Source organism: Mytilus edulis, chromosome 1, assembly GCF_963676685.1.
Source record: "Mytilus edulis chromosome 1, xbMytEdul2.2, whole genome shotgun sequence".
NCBI classification, from domain to species: Eukaryota; Metazoa; Mollusca; class Bivalvia; order Mytilida; family Mytilidae; genus Mytilus; species Mytilus edulis.
This window is the reverse complement of record NC_092344.1, coordinates 71,248,312-71,267,326: the sequence shown is the minus strand read 5'-3', so window position 1 is coordinate 71,267,326 and position 19,015 is coordinate 71,248,312. Positions and strand designations below refer to the sequence as shown.

The 19,015-nt window shown below is 30.7% G+C and overlaps 1 protein-coding gene across 1 annotated transcript in view; it reads left to right on the top strand.

Moving 5' to 3' along the window:
• LOC139488807 (tetratricopeptide repeat protein 39B-like) overlaps window positions 1–17,930 on the top strand; it is a 36,440-nt gene extending 18,510 nt beyond the window's left edge. Inside the window, exons 13-18 of the mRNA XM_071274734.1 lie at window positions 1,733–1,891; window positions 4,879–4,996; window positions 5,461–5,572; window positions 13,019–13,136; window positions 14,387–14,503; window positions 15,546–17,930. Of these exons, the coding sequence (XP_071130835.1) occupies window positions 1,733–1,891; window positions 4,879–4,996; window positions 5,461–5,572; window positions 13,019–13,136; window positions 14,387–14,503; window positions 15,546–15,738 (817 nt within the window). The 3' untranslated portion in view covers window positions 15,739–17,930. The remainder of the gene's footprint in view (window positions 1–1,732; window positions 1,892–4,878; window positions 4,997–5,460; window positions 5,573–13,018; window positions 13,137–14,386; window positions 14,504–15,545) is intronic.
• Window positions 17,931–19,015: the final 1,085 nt, after the last annotated feature.

Below are 19,015 nucleotides of genomic sequence, written 5' to 3'. Positions count from 1 at the left end.
CATTTAGAGCAAATCTGACATGGGGTAAAATTGTTTATCAGGTAAAGATCTATCTGCCCTGAAATTTTCAGACGAATCGGACAACCTGTTGTTGGTTGCTGCCCCTGAAATGGTTATTTTAAGGAAATTTTGCAGTTTTTGGTTATTATCTTGAATACTATTATAGATAGAGATAAACTGTACACAGCAATAATGTTCAGCAGAGTAAGACCTACAAATAAGTCAACATGACCAAAATTGCCAGTCGACCCCTTAAGGAGTTATTGCCCTTTATAGTCAATTTTTGACAACTTTTCATAATTTTTTGTAGCTTTTCTAAAAATCTTCTTCTCTAAAACTACTTTGCCAAATTAAATCAAACTTGGCGACAATTATCATTGTGGTTTATAGTTTAAAAAATGTGTCCGATGACCCAGCCTACCAAACAAAATGGCCGACATGGCTAAAATTAGAACATAGTGGTAAAATGCAGTTTTTGCTTTATATCTTTGAAACCAAGACATTTAGGGCAAATCTTTCAAGATTTTAATGTCCATCAGAATAAGATATATCCCCTCACAAATTTTCAGTTGAATCGGACAACCTGTTGTTGGGTTGCTGCCCTTAAATTGGTTATTTTAAGAAAATTTTGCAGTTTTTGGTTATTATCTTGAATACTATTATAGATAGAGATAAACTGTAAACAGCAATAATGTTCAGCAAAGTAAGATCTACAAATAAGTCAGCATGATCAAAATTGTAAGAGGACCCCCTAAGGAGTTATTGCCCTTTAGAGTCAATATTAAACAACTTTTCCTCATTTTTGTAACTTGTATAAAAATCTTTTCTAAAACTACTTGGCCAAATTTAACCAAACTTGGCCACAATCATAATACTAGGGTATCTAATTTTAAAAAGAGTGTCTAATGACCCCGCCTACCAACAAAGATGGCCGACATCAGTAAACACATTATCAGGTGAGCGACACAGGCTCTTGAGAGCCTCTAGTTTAAGGGTCAAATAGAGCATTTGTGTGTTATATTTAAAACCCAGTAATCTAAAGAAAGTCTGAATAAAACATTTGTAGTGTTTTGTGTTTGTCTGGTGGTCTTTTTCAATTGACCATGTTACTGTTTTGTCTGTTTTTTTATCTCAGTCAAAGGAGAGTATATAACCTTACCCCCTTTCATTATGGTTCATTGGCTTTTTCATAGTTTAAAAGTTAATGTTTGTGTTAAGGTTTGTTTAAAGGGAACCACTTATGAAAAGTCAATGATATTTGGTATGCAGTTGTAATAGCATTGGCATATCTCATTTCCATGGAGATTGTTTAGCTCTGTACCTTCAGTCAAGGTTCATTGACTATAAATATTTGCATGACTTTACATGTTAAAGTATTGCTATATTAATTTCAACATTTGCATATTTTAGTCAAATCCAAGTGAGGCCCACTGGCTGCTCCAGTCATGCTCCAGTGATTCCCTATATAATCAACCAAATTTTTTCCCAGAAAAGGGGGAGGGCCAGGCCCCATGCCCCCCCCCCCCTCCTTAATCCGCGTCTGAAATCTTGACTTTGGCCATTAATAAAACCACTATTTTTTTCAAAATTTAAATTTTAAAAGAAAAAATCTTTTATTTATATTAATGGGAGATTATTGACGCCATTGAAGTACATATACATGTATCAATACTGTGAAACATAGAATAATAAAAAAAAAATACAATTTGATACAAACCTTTGATAATTTTAGTTTCAAGGGAGACTGGTTAATGGCCATGAAGTATGCTGAGAGACTATGTAAGGAGAGTAGATGGAGTAAAGCTACATATACATATCAAAAAGCAGCCTTCTTACTCATGTGTGACGATCAGACGGAGGAGACAAAAACTCATCTTCATTATTTATTTAGGTAAGTTGTATTGAAAATGACTACTGTGTCTATATATAGAGAGAGCTGCAGTGTAGTGGTTAGTGGTTAACACAAAGGTTCCTGGTTCCATACTTCTTCTAAGGTGAAAATTTTAGGGACTGAATTTTCGGCTCTCCCTTGACACCATTTGCGAGTATGGTCTTGAGGAAACAATGATAGTTTGCTGAAGGGGTTAATAAATGGCTGACCCGTGTAAAGAGAGAGCCATATCTCTTGCACGTTAAAGACACCCTTGTAGATTTCGAAAAAGAGCAGGCTAATGCCGCTACGAGGCAGCAGTTGCACCCGTAAAGTGGAAAGGGATTAATATAAGTTGCAAAACTTGTTTCCCAATCCACTTTAATAAATATGTTTAAACTATATTTGCGTGCTACACTTAGCACGCACAATTTAAAAACTTATTTATATTAATGGTAATATTTTTTTTTAATATTTGTTTTTAATCTTTTTTCAAGCAAATATTTATTATTAAGGAAGAGGAACAATTTGTCAAATAATTATGATTGACTGGATTTTAAAACATCATAATTAGGACATTAGAAAAAAGAAAAAGAATAAAAATAACATAAATTTGTAGTGAAAACCTTTAATATATGTTCATCAGTGGTTTATTTACTTTTAATTTCACTTCATTATTGCTACTTTATTAAACAAACAAATAAGAAAGATGAGAAAGAGAGTATGAAAAGCCAGATTTATAAGTGGTTTATGTGTGTTTTTGATATAATCAAAAATACTGTCCGTTATTCAATTCCCTTAAAAACTATTATATTTTTATTGTTTGTGAAACAAAACTTATGCTGTTTTTGTACAGAACAGACCATTTAACATTAATTTAAGTGCCTGAAGTGATAAAAAATCTTTTTTTCAAGTATCTACTTGGAAAATACAATAGTTTATAGGAAGCAGTGCTAGTATTTTAATTTGTACTTTACAATTTCAACCATCAAAAATAATCAAAACAAAAGTCTTAAAATTATCATTTAATGTTATGTTTACTGTAGATAAAATCCATGTATCAAATTTTACAAAATATTTGTACTTTTTCACATTCCCTCTATAATAAAAAGATGTACATTGTAATAAGCATAAAAGTACTTTAAATGATTTTAAGAATTTGTAGTCTAAGCTAGGTAGCTTGTATTGTAAACACTGTAATCTAGCTATAGATTATTATTAGACTCCAGCTCTAGGAGTGGCGGCTTAATTGCATTCCCCTTGTTCATTTATCTGTCTGTTCATTTTGTCTGTATACAAGTATTCCCATCACACTTCATATCTATTACTGAACAGAATGACATTAAATTGGTCAGCAGCTTGACATTTTTCTGATCAACAAGACACCTACTTCCTTTTGCCAATATTTTGATTTTTTTTCAATATTTGGAAAGAAATTAAAAAGATGTTCTCACACTTTTTTCAAGTACAATGAACTGAATGACTTCCAAGTTTAGCCAGCAGACCTGACAGAGACTAACTTCCTGTTTTCTGATACTTAGAATTCTGAATGTGTGCATTCATTTTTTAAAAGTTTGATGAGTTTCATTTCACCATCATTGATGTCAAACATTTCCATAACTTTTTTTTATTTGTGTGTCAATAAAGATCTAGTATTTTATTTCACTCCATGTTTTGACATGCAATGGAAACTGGAGTTGTAATAAATGACTGGTACACAAACCTTCAGGAACAGGGTTCTGGATATGGTCACATTTGCCAGACATGACCAAAACTGAAAGGTCATTGACTAAAATGCAGGATTTAGATTAGGTTAAAAACTTTTTTTTACAGAAATAATTTCATTTATTTTATAAAGATCAGGTTTATTAATAACTTTTTTGCACTAATTTTTGTATGAATCTGACAGGAAGGTGGTGTAAGTAATATTTATTCTAATACCTATAACCATATCATAAACTTTGCTATTTACCATGGCTTATTTATAGAGGAGAAATTTTGCATATGATGTTTTAAAAATATTAAGGGTGTGATTCAATTTTTTTCAATTAAAGCAAACACTAAAAGAACTCTTTGTGATGCAGCTTTTCAAAGTAAAAATTTCATATTTTGACGTAAAAAAAATCATTCGATATTCGATTCTTTGCAAGTATTGAATAATTCCATAGATAACTTTTTGAAAATTTTTATTCTCTTCAAAACAACACATATGTTAAGCTCAGCCAATGATTAAGAATAGCAACATGTCAAATACATTTGTTCCACCCAATCAATTTTCTTTTAGATATTTTGCATGTTTTTTTTTTTATAATTGATAGTTTTTAGTAGAGTTGGAAAAGGGTTTTCTACATTTTGTGTACTGAAAATTCATGAATGGTTTTGGTGTATAGCGATTTCCCATATTCCTTGTGAAATGAAATGTTTATTATATACCATAGATTTGATACTCTTTACAAATTAACTAAAGTGGAAAAAGTCAGAACCCATGGTCTCAGATAACAAACAAAGACCTGAACTGAAATAAATGGTATAAAAGCCCCCCCCCCCTCCCCTCCCCTTCCCTTAACAGCCCTTGTGTCTTCAAATTTTTTTATTATTATGTTCAATATTTTTTGGCCATATTTACTTAGGTTCAATATTTTTTTCTGATTCGAAAAAGAGCACACTGTTACTTTAAAGATGGAATATAATGTAAAAGTTTTCAAAGCTTGTTTTTGTGCCTCCTTTGTGTGTCCATTCTTGGTCTGTACATTTGTATGTCCATCTGTACGTACATCTATATATCCCGAAAGTGATTTCTGTTCTCTTTTAGTTTGCCTCAACCACATTTTATTAGACCTATACACAATGCAACTAGCTCATTGCAACAAAACACATATCAAGTATGAGTTTGGGTAGGGTCACTTGTACCGTTCTTGAGCTATGTCCCCATTTATTTTTTCTTCATTTGTTGTATTTTCAGATTTAATTATAATTTGATTATGATAACAAAAAATCTTATATTTTAGTGAAGTTCCAAGACTTAAACAGAGAATAGCAGGAAAGTCTTTACCTATAGAAAAGTTTGCAGTGTTTAAAGCCAAACGAGTCATTGAACAGGATTCCACCCTTGTTCTTCCAGCATTGGTAATTACAATTGTATACTTAGATAAAACAAAACAAGACATAGAAGAGGATTGTCCTCTTGTTCTCCAAGGTAGCTACCATACCCATAGCCAGTGGGGGGTCGGGGGTTCGTCCGAATCACCCCTTGAAACCAAATAAGCACTGTTAAAGTCAACGTTCTGTTCAAATTGTGACTGTTAAAGTCGAGTTCATGAGTCCAAATACCCCCCCCCCCCCCCTTGGAAATTCCTGGCTATGGGCCTGGTTACACATGAATACCGATAGTTGAATAAAGACTAACCAGTTTAAAGGAAGATCAAACCTGTACAGAATTTCTGGGTTTTTTTAAACTATAAATTAGTTAAAAGTTATAAATTCCCCCAAAAAACCCATGCACAATGATTGAACAAATGACCTTTATCAAAGCTTATATCTTAAGAGACTTAATTACTTCACCTATGTACAAATTAATTTTTTGTTTGTAGGAGCTGATATATGTTTGGAATGGATTTTCAATACTTGGAAAGAAAGAAGAACTTCTAAATCCTGTGTTGGAGAAAGTAGAGAAAACATTGAATGACATTGTTAACTCAAAAGGTATGTATTCTCCTATGAATTATAATTTGTACCAGTTGATGTTGTGTACATCAAGCAGCTGATTTGTCTATTGTTTATAAACTTTTTCCAATTTAAGTTGTTGTGAAAATTTTAAGATAACAGAACTTTCGGTATTGTATCTTGTGGATAATATAGGGGTAAAACTAATGTATGTCTCTATCCACCTTTGACTTCTATGCTAGATTTTACAATTTCAATCACATGTGTTTTTTTTAATCTGTGACAGAAGTTCACTAAAAATCTCAGATATTACTTATGCGAACTGCATCCTTGTTGAACTGGTCCTTTAAAATCTTAATGTTGAAACAAGTGTAATTTTTTACAGAAAATATGCTTGTATAAATAAACTGTATGGTAGCCCATGGATGCCACATGTGGAGCAAGTTCTGCTTACCCTTCAAGAGAACCTGAGACCTAAATGAAAATACAACTTTACTAATTTTGTGGGTTTAAATAAATTTACAAGAAAACCTTGTATTTATACACTATTGTAGAAAGGGCAATTTCAGAGTTAAACAGTGCTTTTAATGTTCAATCATTATTAAAAGTCCTTTATTGAACCTTTTGTTAGTCCACTTATTAAGATTAAAAAAAAAGGGGGGAAGGTAAGATCCCTAAAACTAGCTTAACCCCATCACATTTATGTTCCTGACTCGAGTCAAAAACCCATCTTTGTGTGCCATATATCATCTCTAAATGTCTTTTGTTAATTTGAGAATGTAAGAGATGTAGAAAATAAGTTGTTGATGGCATATTGACTATAGTTTCTGTTTAATTTATTCACAACTTTTATAGACTCTGGACTATTCAGAGATTGAATATGTCTAATAATTATTGAAAACTGAATTTTGACCTCTAAAAGTCTTTTGATGATTTTATACAGTTTAATTTTTCATTGATGTATATATACCCCACATCTCCTTTTTATTCAGATATATCAATGTTTAGATGATGGTTATTTAAACTCTAGATCTACACTTATGAAAATATGACATAATTTCTTATACTTCATCATTTATTTTGCCTTTAACTTTTTGATTTGAGTGCATGGATGAGTATTTTTGAAGATGGAACACATTTTTGGCATACAAAAGTATGAGCTTGATGCCTTTTTTTTTTGATAATTTTTTTTATACAAAATATATATATTAGGAAGTCGGTTAATTTGATAAGTTACAGTAGTAACAAACACTTAGAAAAACAAGGATGTTGTATGTAGATATTACGTATTCGAGGAAAACTTCTTGAACAAGGACTTAGTCTACTTGGATCGTAAGTAGATGATAAATATGTTAAAGTAATATCCATCAGTTCCTCGTACTTGTGAAATTTTACATCATAAATATAGCTTCTTCTACACCACACTCTGATCACAGTATTAATCCACTCCAGATAAAATTATCAAACTTTTTTTTATTTCTTTTTTAAATGTCAAAACATAAATTCTCAAGAGAGGATAAAGATGTCAATGATGAAAAGTGGTATAATCTGCTTCTCATATGACTCAATGGAAAATGTTTAGTGCAATGCTTTGATTAAAATGGTGGGAAAATTTTTGAGACAAAAATTTATTTTTTGCGAACCATGAGTCATGGACCAGTCATCATTTGAAGAGGAAGGGAATGTTCTTTTTTTTTTTATTTAGGGCAAACTTTTTCCCTCACTAACACACAGAACAAGAATTAAACAAGCATAAACCAATTGTTTTTAATAACCTACAGGCATTAACGTAATAAGAATTTAAACAAGATTAAACTATTTTTTTTTCAATAACCGAAAGGAACAAAAACAAAAATATGTTGAAAATCAGTATCTGTGATCTGTAAACAACATTTTTCTATAGTAACCATGGTAACTTGACAGGATGCTTGTTCATATATTTAAATTGAGTGCCTCTTATTATAGAATTTATTATGGAATGCTTTAAAAGACAGTTTCCTGTCTTTATTCTCATGCGGCACCATAATCGCTCTAAATATTATTATGCTATGTGAAATATCAAATGTTTTAGTCTATTTAATTAAGAAGAAAAAACGAAAAATCGTTTCCATGTAGTTATACATGTACTTCCATGATCAGAGTTTTAAGCATATTATATAACATTATTTTTTTCAGTCGCTTGATAACCTTTTAAATAAAACATTAACATATAATTCAGTGTTTTTTTCATTGGTATTACATTCCTCCATTGATTTAAGAAAAAGTTAAAGAAGATTTTTTCCTATTTAATATTGAAAATAACTTATTATAATTGAACAAAATCCATTTTCACAATGCATAAATAGATTCAATTTTAAACTTTGGAGAATATTATGCAATAGCAATTAAATGTATTATATTTGCTTCAGTTCCTGATGCAGTGATTTGCAATATTTTAAATTTATAAACATGAAAGAGTACATGAAACTTGCACTTTTTTAGGAACACACATGTTTATTAATGATTTAAGGAGTGCAATAGATTTACAATCAAAAGATTTAATTTATGTTGGAATCAACTATTAAGTATTTTACTCTTTCCTCATTGGTTAACGGTTGATTAAATTTTCTAATGAATCTGAATTTACATTTTTCTTCAGTCACTCATTGTACATGTACTTTAATATTGTAAAATGTTTATTAGGATAAATAATAGTTGTACATGTACTTATGTACTAAGGCATGAAATTATATTGTGATTTGGATTTGGCATCTAAGCTTGCAACTTTTAATATTGAGATGACACTTGCACACATTCATATTGCAAAGAAAATAAAAACAAACGTTCTTGGTTGTCTGAACTTTATATACAACTTCTCCTGACAAAAGTGATTCCAATTATTTTATTAATAATGGTCTTATTTGGGGGTTGGGGTACTTCATTACTGCATTCTTTAATTTAACAGTATAAGGCAATAATGATAGAACAATCAGTATAATAAATTAAATAACACATAGCTGAGAGGGTGATAGAGCAGATTGGTACCCCTCAAAAAAGAAACCTTGGCTTTGCAGCGACTGACAATGTTTTCTCTTGGTAACAATCTGCTCTATTACCTTCTCAGGTATGTAGTATTTATATAACATACATATATGTATAAGCAGTAGATAAGAGCTATTAAAGTACATTTACTTTATTAATACTCTACCATGAGAGATATACATCAAAATTTAAAATGTGTGGGTAAGCATGAAGTGAAATTTTAATTATTTCTATGAATTGCTTTAAATCTGATCATAATGCATGGTTAGTCTGATTGTTGAATGATATGCAGTGATTTCTACCATGTCCGTTGCACATTTAATAGCTTAAATATTAAATGGGATAAGTTAGTGATTTCACTGATAAAACTGATTTTATAATAAAATATTTCCAGGAAATATTTAAATGAGAAAACTGATTTCATATTACCTGGTATTTATTTCCACGAAATATATAAATATCAAATCAGTTTGCTCCTTCAGATTTAAGATAAGATTAGCTTGTTATTTTTGAGTAGATTAATTACCTCTAAAGTTTACTTCCCCATTTTGAATTGAATATGACATAAATTATCAAGAATTCACTTATTTTTGAAGTTTACTCCAATGATTTCAATACATGTAGTTAGACATAAAAATAGTTAATACAAAAATACATATAAATTATAAAGAAGGCATGTTTCTCCTAGTACTGTGGATTCATTATCTTATTTGTTGATATCAATTTTTCTTGGTTTTCATGGGAATAGGTGAACCACAAATTTATATTTTCAACAAATTAGATTTTTCCTATCGGGTTGTAGGCAGACTTAAGCATAACAATGAAATCAAATATCCATGAAAAGGCAAGTTTTCCTCAGTCCACCATAAATTGATACCCACTGAACTAAAGGAATCCACACATTAATTAAAATAAAACTGTTTAACACACAGTATGTTAGTGAAAATTAAGTAATTATACAATCCAAATGTTTCTCTAATATTCATGTTGCAATAGTACTGATTGTGTGTGATCTTCTTGGAAACACAGTAGCTTGTTTATTTTGTTTTTCACATCTGAACATTTTCACCAGAGCTTTTTGTATCTGCTTGTTTAACACTGCATAGATTATAGGATGACAAACAAGATGTATCCAAGCAATATAAACTGTAATTACTGGTATTTTTGGATCAAATTTTTGTCCAGAAGGGTCCATCAGTTCAACAAGAAAAAATGGAACATATAAGAGAATAAAGGCTGTCAGTATCGTTATGATTGTTACAGGCATTTTGGTCGGTGGTGTGACCTGAGATTTCGTTGGTCTTACCGTAGACACTCTTCTTGGTCTTACTTTCCTTCTTGTTGAAACAACTTTCCATATAATTGCAATATAGCAGTACACTAAAGGAGGTACCGAGATACTGATAGAAAAAATGTTGAAAAATTTGGTGAAACTGTCTTGTGCCAAAAATGGATGACAGATGAATCTTGTAGGATCGTAGAGTAATTTTCCCCAAACTTCGGTGCATGGAAGTAGTGCCAATATGAAATAAATAAACCAGGAGCCTGCTAGCATTGCAATGACTTTTTGGTTTGAAGTATAAATTTTCCTGTATAGGTCCAAGTGTACTATTAGAAAGTATCGATTCAAAGATATCTGTATGATAGCAATAATTTCTGTTCCGAGTAACGCATAAGTAATATAACCAGTGAATCTACACACTATAGTAGTGTGCAGCATGGCTGAATCTACCATGAATGATTGATATGCAATATAAGTTAAAGAAAATCCACTCGACAAACAGTTGATTACAGCGAGATTAATAATGAAAATTATGTAAATGTCTCTGTAGAGGCGAAACCGAAAAATAGCGATTAATGTCACAATATTGGCAAAAAATCCCAAAATTGAAAAGCTGGTGCCTAATATATTATGTATCAGACGTATGTCCTCAGGAACTGTGAAATTATTTTCCATTTTGTTCTGTTATATCTGTTTCAATGCTTATCTTAAAGACAACATCCAATTTTTTGGCATTTCTGTATGTCACTCAGTTCAGTTTTGAAACTTTCAATACATTGAAAAAATATTCCTAAAAATAATCCATGATAATGTTTTTAGTTAGATTTTAAGCTATTATATTCTGAATACTTTTCTGTTTTAAATCTGATTGTGCTATTATATAAATCTCTGTTCCTGCAAGCACTATAGATATATGAGAGCTGATGGACTTTTAACTGATTAATGATTTTAATGATATTTATAATGAGATAATTAATGAAGTAGGCAGGGCTTATGAAGATGAGTATCCAATGACACTTAATGTTTATAAATGATTAGCATCAAGGACATGTTTTGATCTATATCATTTCAAGGAGCTAATTATCTTTCTTAATTATTTTTGCTAAGATAAAATTGAAACGTATTTTTAGTTTCAAATATTCTTTTAATCTGTAGCAATTTTTTTGGGGGAATTAATGCAGATGAAGAAAGGATAAGAGATAGTCTAGCAAAAGCTAAATTTTGCCTAAAATCTGAAGTACATCTGATGAAAGTTTTTTACAAATTTTTTAAAAGCTGAAGTGTCTATTTCATTCGATTCAATTACTTTATGTTCAAGATTTGAACCAATTTGGTAATAAAAGACCCTCAAATTTGAACTTCAACATGAAAAATCTATCAAATATGACATAAAATGTCACTGATAAAAAAATAGTTAAAAATAAACAATTTGTAAAAATGTCATATTTTGGGGCCAACACAACCATCTTGGGCATATCATGTAGAACAGGGTGTGATCAGGAATTTTATTTGCCTCCATTTTTTCAACGAAGGGGTAGGATATAAACTCATAAAGTATAGGCCAACCTATTTAATCTTTTATTAAAATGACTAAAAAATATAAATATAAAGGACACTTCATGATTTTTTAGCTCACCTGGCCCAAAGAGCCAAGTGAGCTTTTCTCATCACTTGGCGTCCGTCGTCCGTCATCTTCCGTTGTCGTCCTGCGACACAGGCTCTTTAGAGCCTCTAGTTTTGTCTCATCTCACCAAGGTAGAATAAGTGAGATTTAGGCATGATGTTTGAGGCAGCATTTGTGTCAACAATGGGTAAGTTTGTGTTTAGGTCAGTTTATGGGGTTTTCTAGTAGTAGATCAATGATATTTGATATGCAGATTGTATAAGTGTTGGCGCATGTCATTTCCATTACAATGACTTGGCCTCACATCCTCAGTCTTTGAAACGTTTACTTAGTTGACATGTATTAATTTGTGATTAGGTTAGTTTAAGGAGAACCATTAATTGTGGGTCAATGCTATTTGTATGTTGATTTATTAGCATAGGCACATTTCATTTACTAAGAGATTATTTGGCCCTGCCACCTCAATCATGTCTTTTGACTTTAAATGTTTTTTGGTTTACATTTTTATCAGCATTGGCATTTCCATCGAGGTTATTTAGCTCTGAACCTTCAGTCATGGTTCATTGACTTTGAATGTTTTCATGTTCTGGTGTTGCCATTTCAATTTCAACATTTGTATTATTGTATCTTCTATCAGAATTAGATAAAGGCTAGACATATCTCTGTGTCAACATATAATTTTTTGTTACTAAGCAATGAAGCATATATGCATTCATTTTAACTTCCTGATAACTTTTAGAGAATTAAAAAAAAAAAAAAATCAGGTTAATAGCTATGTCTTTTATTTTCACTTGACAGAACCTAAAAGGAAGCATTATTTATAAATAAATCAATCATCTTTTGTTCAGTAAATATTTTTCTTAAACTATATATGATAAATTTGCATGTTAGACTGACATTATAAAAAACGGTTGAATTTTTAATAGTCTATAGCTTTACAAATATTATGAGGAAATAATGTTTACTATAGTTTAATTGTATACCCCATTTGAATTTAATATTGATATAGTGTGTTTGAAGGGCATTTTATGCTGTGTTATTTTAATGCATCATCGTCAACATCCTATTTTTAAGTACAGGTGACTTGACATAAAATGATAGGTTAAATTGGTACTTGTGTTATAAGCTATGGTAAATCAATGATTCACATTTTTGTTCCCATTTCTTTCCCATTTCGTTTCCAAATATTCAACCTGTCTATCATTGTTTTACAAAAACTGTAGGTGCTCTTCAATTAAATCAGTGGTGAATCCAAAATTTTTGTAAAAGGGGGGTGGGGGTTTTCTCCATTCATTCTTCAGTGATTCCTTGAATATTCAACCAGATTTTCCCCACACAGGTGGAAGGGGGCCCAGGCACCCTAGACCCTCTAAATCTGCCTCTGAAAACTAATTTTACAAGAATACTAGGCTTATAGACATATTCTATTTTGTGTTGACTTTTGGTTCAAGAAAATAATCACTGTGGTGCCACTGCTAATGGAGGTCCCCTATAAGGACATTACAAGTCTAGTAGTCTGCACTTTGGTGTTATATGAAATAATTTTGTTTTTATACAGATGACAGAATATATTATGCTGATGACTATTGTTTAGCCTTATTGTTGAAGGGAGTATGTTTAAAACACAAAGGAAGTCATTTTCAAGCAGAGCAGTGTTTTACAGAAATCCTTACATAGTGAGTAAATATCTCTTCTGGAAAAATTTTTAAAAACCCTTTTGCTTGCTTATATTCTAGGAGTTTTTATTTTTGTTTCATTACCAGAAATGATGTACCAAGTTCTTTAAAATTGTTCATTTGGTACTTCTATCCAAAACTATGAGCATTAAGGAATATGGACAAAGGCTGGTCCTCTTTGAGTCAGAGAAGTGTAAAGTGTGATTTATGAATAACTGGAGATTTTGGGTGTAACTCAATTAGACAGCATTCCGATACACATCTTTGTTAATCAAGGGTTGCAATGAGGCCTGCACCTCTTCATCCATGACATTTGAGTCAAAAGTTTAGATCCATGAGTTAAGGATTTCCATTGATCACAGTTGTAACTGGCTGCGTCCATTGACAAAAGTGTGAATAAACAATTGCAAGGAGTCTTTACTCCCAAGATATTGTATGATATTTAGTGGCATTTTTAAAGTTCTTAATCAACTACTTGAAGTTCCAAGGTATGTTCTTAATGAAATTGTTGGAATGTCAATGTATATATGAAGTTTAACAATGGACAGTCCAAACAAAATATGAAACAAATGCTGTCAATTATCATTTATGATTTAGTCGGAGCAGACACAACTTCTTTTTATAAGACACAATATACATAATTTCTGTATAAATGTGTCATGGGTGAAGAGGAGGGAGTTCGATCGTTAGATCCTTTGCTAGCAAAGATTAGCACAATAATTCAGAGAATACAGTTAGAAAAAAATGTGGTTTTTAACAATAGACAAGAATTTTAACAGTATGGGTGTCTACAAACTTTAGATAAATTCAACATAGACTACCAAAATTTTGCCATCAAAACCTCATTCATGATTCTTAAGGGGCAAAGTACACATAAGTTATAAAGCAAATATAAACACTGACTTGGATATGACTTATGTTTGGATTAGAGTTTTTCTTTTCTAAGAAATATTTGTTTACATGCTTAATAAAACTGAGAAGGGAAATGGGGAATGTGTCAAAACGACAACAACCCGACCATAGAGTAGACAACAGCCAAAGGCCACCAATGGGTCTTTAATCTTTGTTTTCAAATTGAACTAGCTATAGGTTGTTTCTTATAGTTTGAACCTAAGGTGCATGAAATCAGGATTGGTGCAATGGCAACTGTAGTAATTGCTGGCTCACACACATGTTACTTAGTTATGTATTATGTATTATATAAGGTAAAAAAAACTTTGTGACATTTTTATTTATTGTACTTTTTACAGTGAGAAGAAGATAAAACAAGATACATTCCTATTACCCTATGCTACAGTAGAATTAGCCATGTTGTTTCTGTTAGAGGAAAGACTAGATGATGTTAAAAAATTCCTGGACAGAGCCAAGTATGTTTACATTTGTATTGATTAGTTAAATCTATCTGCATAAGTTTGTGCAGCTTAAAAAATTGCTGAGACAAATATATGAATGCTTTTTATCACCGCTACAAGGTAGTAGATGGGAGATTTAAGCATACTGTATTGGTGATAGTAACAGCAGTGGCTGCGTCAACAATTTGATAAAGTTTGGTTTTTAGATCAGTTTAAGGAGAACTGCTAATGGTAAAATTAATGATATTTGGTATACATTTTTATTAGCATATGCAAATATCATTAAAGTCATATGAAATGAGTGAGTGGTGAAAAATAATGTTTATCCAATTCTTGAACCAATGCATGTATATATCATAAACTTAGTCCTCTGTGCACGATTTTATCATTTTTTAAGCAAATATATCGTATAATAGTCAAATTTTTTTTCTCTCTGTCTGTTATGATTTAACAAATATGGCTGCTCATTAAATGCCGTGTTTTGAAGCCAAATTTTACCGATTGTCACCTTATAGTAAACAAATAACAAAAAGCATGGGTATTGAGCACGTGTTTAACATGTACAATCAGATAATTATTATAATGACAGATCCATGCATATTGCGATCACTGGATTTTTACAAAAAGGGTTACGCTCAGGTCACTATGCATACGGAAAATATGTCGGCGAGTTGCTTCCTGGAAGCAAGCAATTAAAAATAAGTAAACCTCTTCTAAATGTGGACAAATTAAAGAATGTTCCTCAGAAAAAAGTATATGTACATAAGTTGTATAATGAAAACTATCCATTTAGTTATAAAAAACACATGCATAATTTTTTTTAATTTGAGGTTTCTTATGACTTTAAGATTATAATTATATATAATACTTCCATCTCTTTTTAAATATTAGTAATTATTTAAGGTGATGGTAGTTTATAAATCTTGTAAATGGAGAAGGCAGTGACATTTTGCTCATATGTCACATATGTCATTAAAACAACAATCTGAAAGCACATGTGAATAACAAAAATTTAATCATGTAAAAATTAATTCACCCATTTTTCATTGTCTTTCAGAAAAAACTACAAAAGCTATTTGTTGGAATCCCGACTCCATTTTAGAATCCATGCTATACGTCTACAAGTGAACTCCATGCAGAGTAGTGACAGCAGCAGTAACCATTCTAGTCAGGTATTAGAATCACCAACTGATGATATACCTTCGCCATCATTAGAACATACAGAATCGATAGAATCAACCAATCTATGATTGTTTTATAGCTTTAATTTATTTTTGAATTCAACACTGTGTTCAAATTTCTGTGATAAATATCATGACATTATATTATATCTTTGCTCACTTTATTGTTACTTTATTTTTTTTAGATTTAAGAATTTTTGTGTATTTTCTTTTATATTTATACTGTTGATCTAGTACTTATATTTGTTTTATAAATTTTACCAAGTCAACCTTTTTTTTTTGGTAACTCCTATTTCAGTCAGCAGGGTAACTTGATGAGTAGTATATAAAAATATTGTTCAAAGCATAATGTTATTTCAACTTTGACTTTGTAAATAGATGTGTTTCCCTTACACCTGATTTGCTTTTTTGCTGAAAATTCACACTCACAAAATAATAAAATACATCTATCAATTGAAATTGCATTATGGGATAAATGATCTGCTTTCCAGTCATGAATATCTACTGTTGCAGTTAACATTCCATTCATTATTTCTGTAACGGGTTAAGATTTTAATTTTAAGTCACATCCACTTGAAACTTGGCACACATATTCATCATGAGGCAGTTAAAATATATGCCAAATTACAGTTTTGACTTAATTTTGAAGTTCACTTAGATCAGTTAGAAATGTGATAGCGGGAACAGGGCATGATTCATATTGACATATTCTTTTTCTGTTTTGTTCCAAACCTGTATCCCATGGTTTTGTTGAAATTAGAAAGCTGATTTTATTTTTTAAACTCAGGGAATACTTATAATTTTTGTTTGCCATTTGTTAAAGATATTTAAAATGCACTTTAAGACATAATGAATTAAGCACACATGCTCATTATAAAATACTGAATATAGCACATTTGCACTTTGTAAAAAATACAGTGTGGTCAGTGCTATTAGATAAGATCTCTTTCAAAGAACAAACTGTAAATGCACCAGAAGTTTAATAACTTTTTAAAATAAATTCTCAAATGAAAAGCTGTGCCTCCTATGAGGTTCTGGTTTTAACTGTACAGTCAATTCTACAGACATCTGAGGACTATTGTAGGGTATTCTAGTCGTAATATTTTTTAAGGATATTTTATGTTAATCTGTCTCTATTTTGTATATTACCTAATATTTTACAGATATGCATTAGTAAAAAGTAAATGTGCATAATGTTTTTATTCCTCTATAATTGTCAATCACCCCTACAGTAAGATCATCAAGTAGACTATGGGATCTTAAGTGAATATTTGCTATATACAGTAAATATTGTACAGAGAAGAATTTCAGGGTAGAATGACTATCATACTAATGGTATTATAACATGTATTTTATTATAATTTTTTTTTTAAATGGGTCTTATTCTGGACCCCATCCCACTCTCAATACCAACACTTTATTCTAGTATATGAAACCTACTAGTAACCTTAATAAAACCACAACACATGCACCAATTATATCTGCTGTTCAAGAATTGAAGCATAATTGTTTTATATCTGTTGCATAATAGTTGTTTTAGTTGTTTTGTAATAGGTAAATATGCTATCATTTCAGATGAATCATTTTTACAGGGATCTTGTTTTCTAGTTAGTGAATTACATAATATATGAATTGTTTGTCTTCTTCTAAATTCTTATGAAATAGGTTTTGTTATCAATGTACGATATCTATATTAAGAGTTTTTGTTGTTCATAATCTGATTTATTGTAAAGTTACTCTTATTTATTTTTATTATATATATGTTCGGTAAGTTATATTTATGTTTGAATTTGTTATGAATGATATAAACATTGATATTGCAGGCAATTTATATATATATTTCTTTGAAGAAGACAATCTTTTTTTCATGTTGTTATATTCACTGTAAAAATACATAAATTGATGAAAGGTCACAGAATTGGGAACAGGTCTATATCAGAATATTATGAGCCTCAGTGTCTGAGTATTATAATTAGTTCAAATACTGTATCACTAGCCTGTCAATATAGAGTTGTGAGTTCAAACCCAGCAGATGGGAGATGCATTTGACTCCAATCTTTATTGTCGAATTGTCAGTATTCTTACTAAACATTGTGGTTCTCTCCATTAACTCCGGGTTCTTCCAGCAATAAGACTAACCACCAGAATAGTACTGAAAGTAGAATTAAACACTTATCAATCAACCACTATATAAAAAATCATTTTAAGGCTAATTGAATTTACAAAATATGAGATTCTAGAAAATCCCTCAATTTCCCCCATAGAACCTGCCTAAGAGTCTAAAAGAGGGACGAAAGATTCCAAAGGGACAGTTAAACTCATAAATCTAAAACAAACTGACAACGCCATGGCTTAAAATGAAAAAGACAAACAGAAAAACAATAGTACACATGACACAACATAGAAAACTAAAGAATAAACAACACGAACCCCATAATCAAGATTATGAGGGTTCGTGTTGTTTATTCTTTGACAGTCACTATCAAGTTGTTTAATCAGTTATAATGTGTTTTATCAGTTATATTGTGACTATGTCATTTAAAAATAAGATTGTAGATAAATACTTAGAAATATCTGTTTATGATTTGTCTTCTGATTATTTCTAGATTGTTTATTTTTAGTTTTGTTGATAATAAAATTTCTTCCTTCATTATATGGTGTTATCTTTTTATTGTGGTATCTTGAGATTGAATAATCTCCCTTTGTGAATATTTGGAGAACTCAAATCAGATAATTTTGAATAAATAGATATGAAACAAACAGGATTAATTTTATAGCTGATTAGCATTTTAAAACGAGGTCAAACATAAATTGACAGCATAAAATTACAACAGATTACATATTTAGGTTTTCTTTTGAGCTCCTCAACTATATTTGGTCTATATATCACAGATCACACATTATGTTACAGTACAGGTCTTATTGACTAGGAACCATGAACATGACCTTGTTTTAAATGTTTTATGCTTTTCTTATGACTATGTAATTATTCTTTTACCTTGGTAACAATGGGGCTGCATCATTGTAAGGTGTACATGTCTGCCTGAAAAGTTTTATTTGATCTTGACCTTTTACATTGATCGAAGTTCAGTTTCATTGAATAGGTTATTGTCATTAAATGCAATATCAGTATTTAGTTCAAATATAATCTTAAATCAATCCTAATTCTATCTTATTCATTCAAATGTGACATCATTTTTCATTTTTTAATGATCTGTTTTACAAATTCAAATGACGTCATTTGTTTGTCATTTTTTACAATTTCAAATATAACGTCACTTGGTGTTGAGGTTTAAACTTTTTCTGATGTGTCTACATTTTGTGTTGCAAATGTCTGGTTATGTAA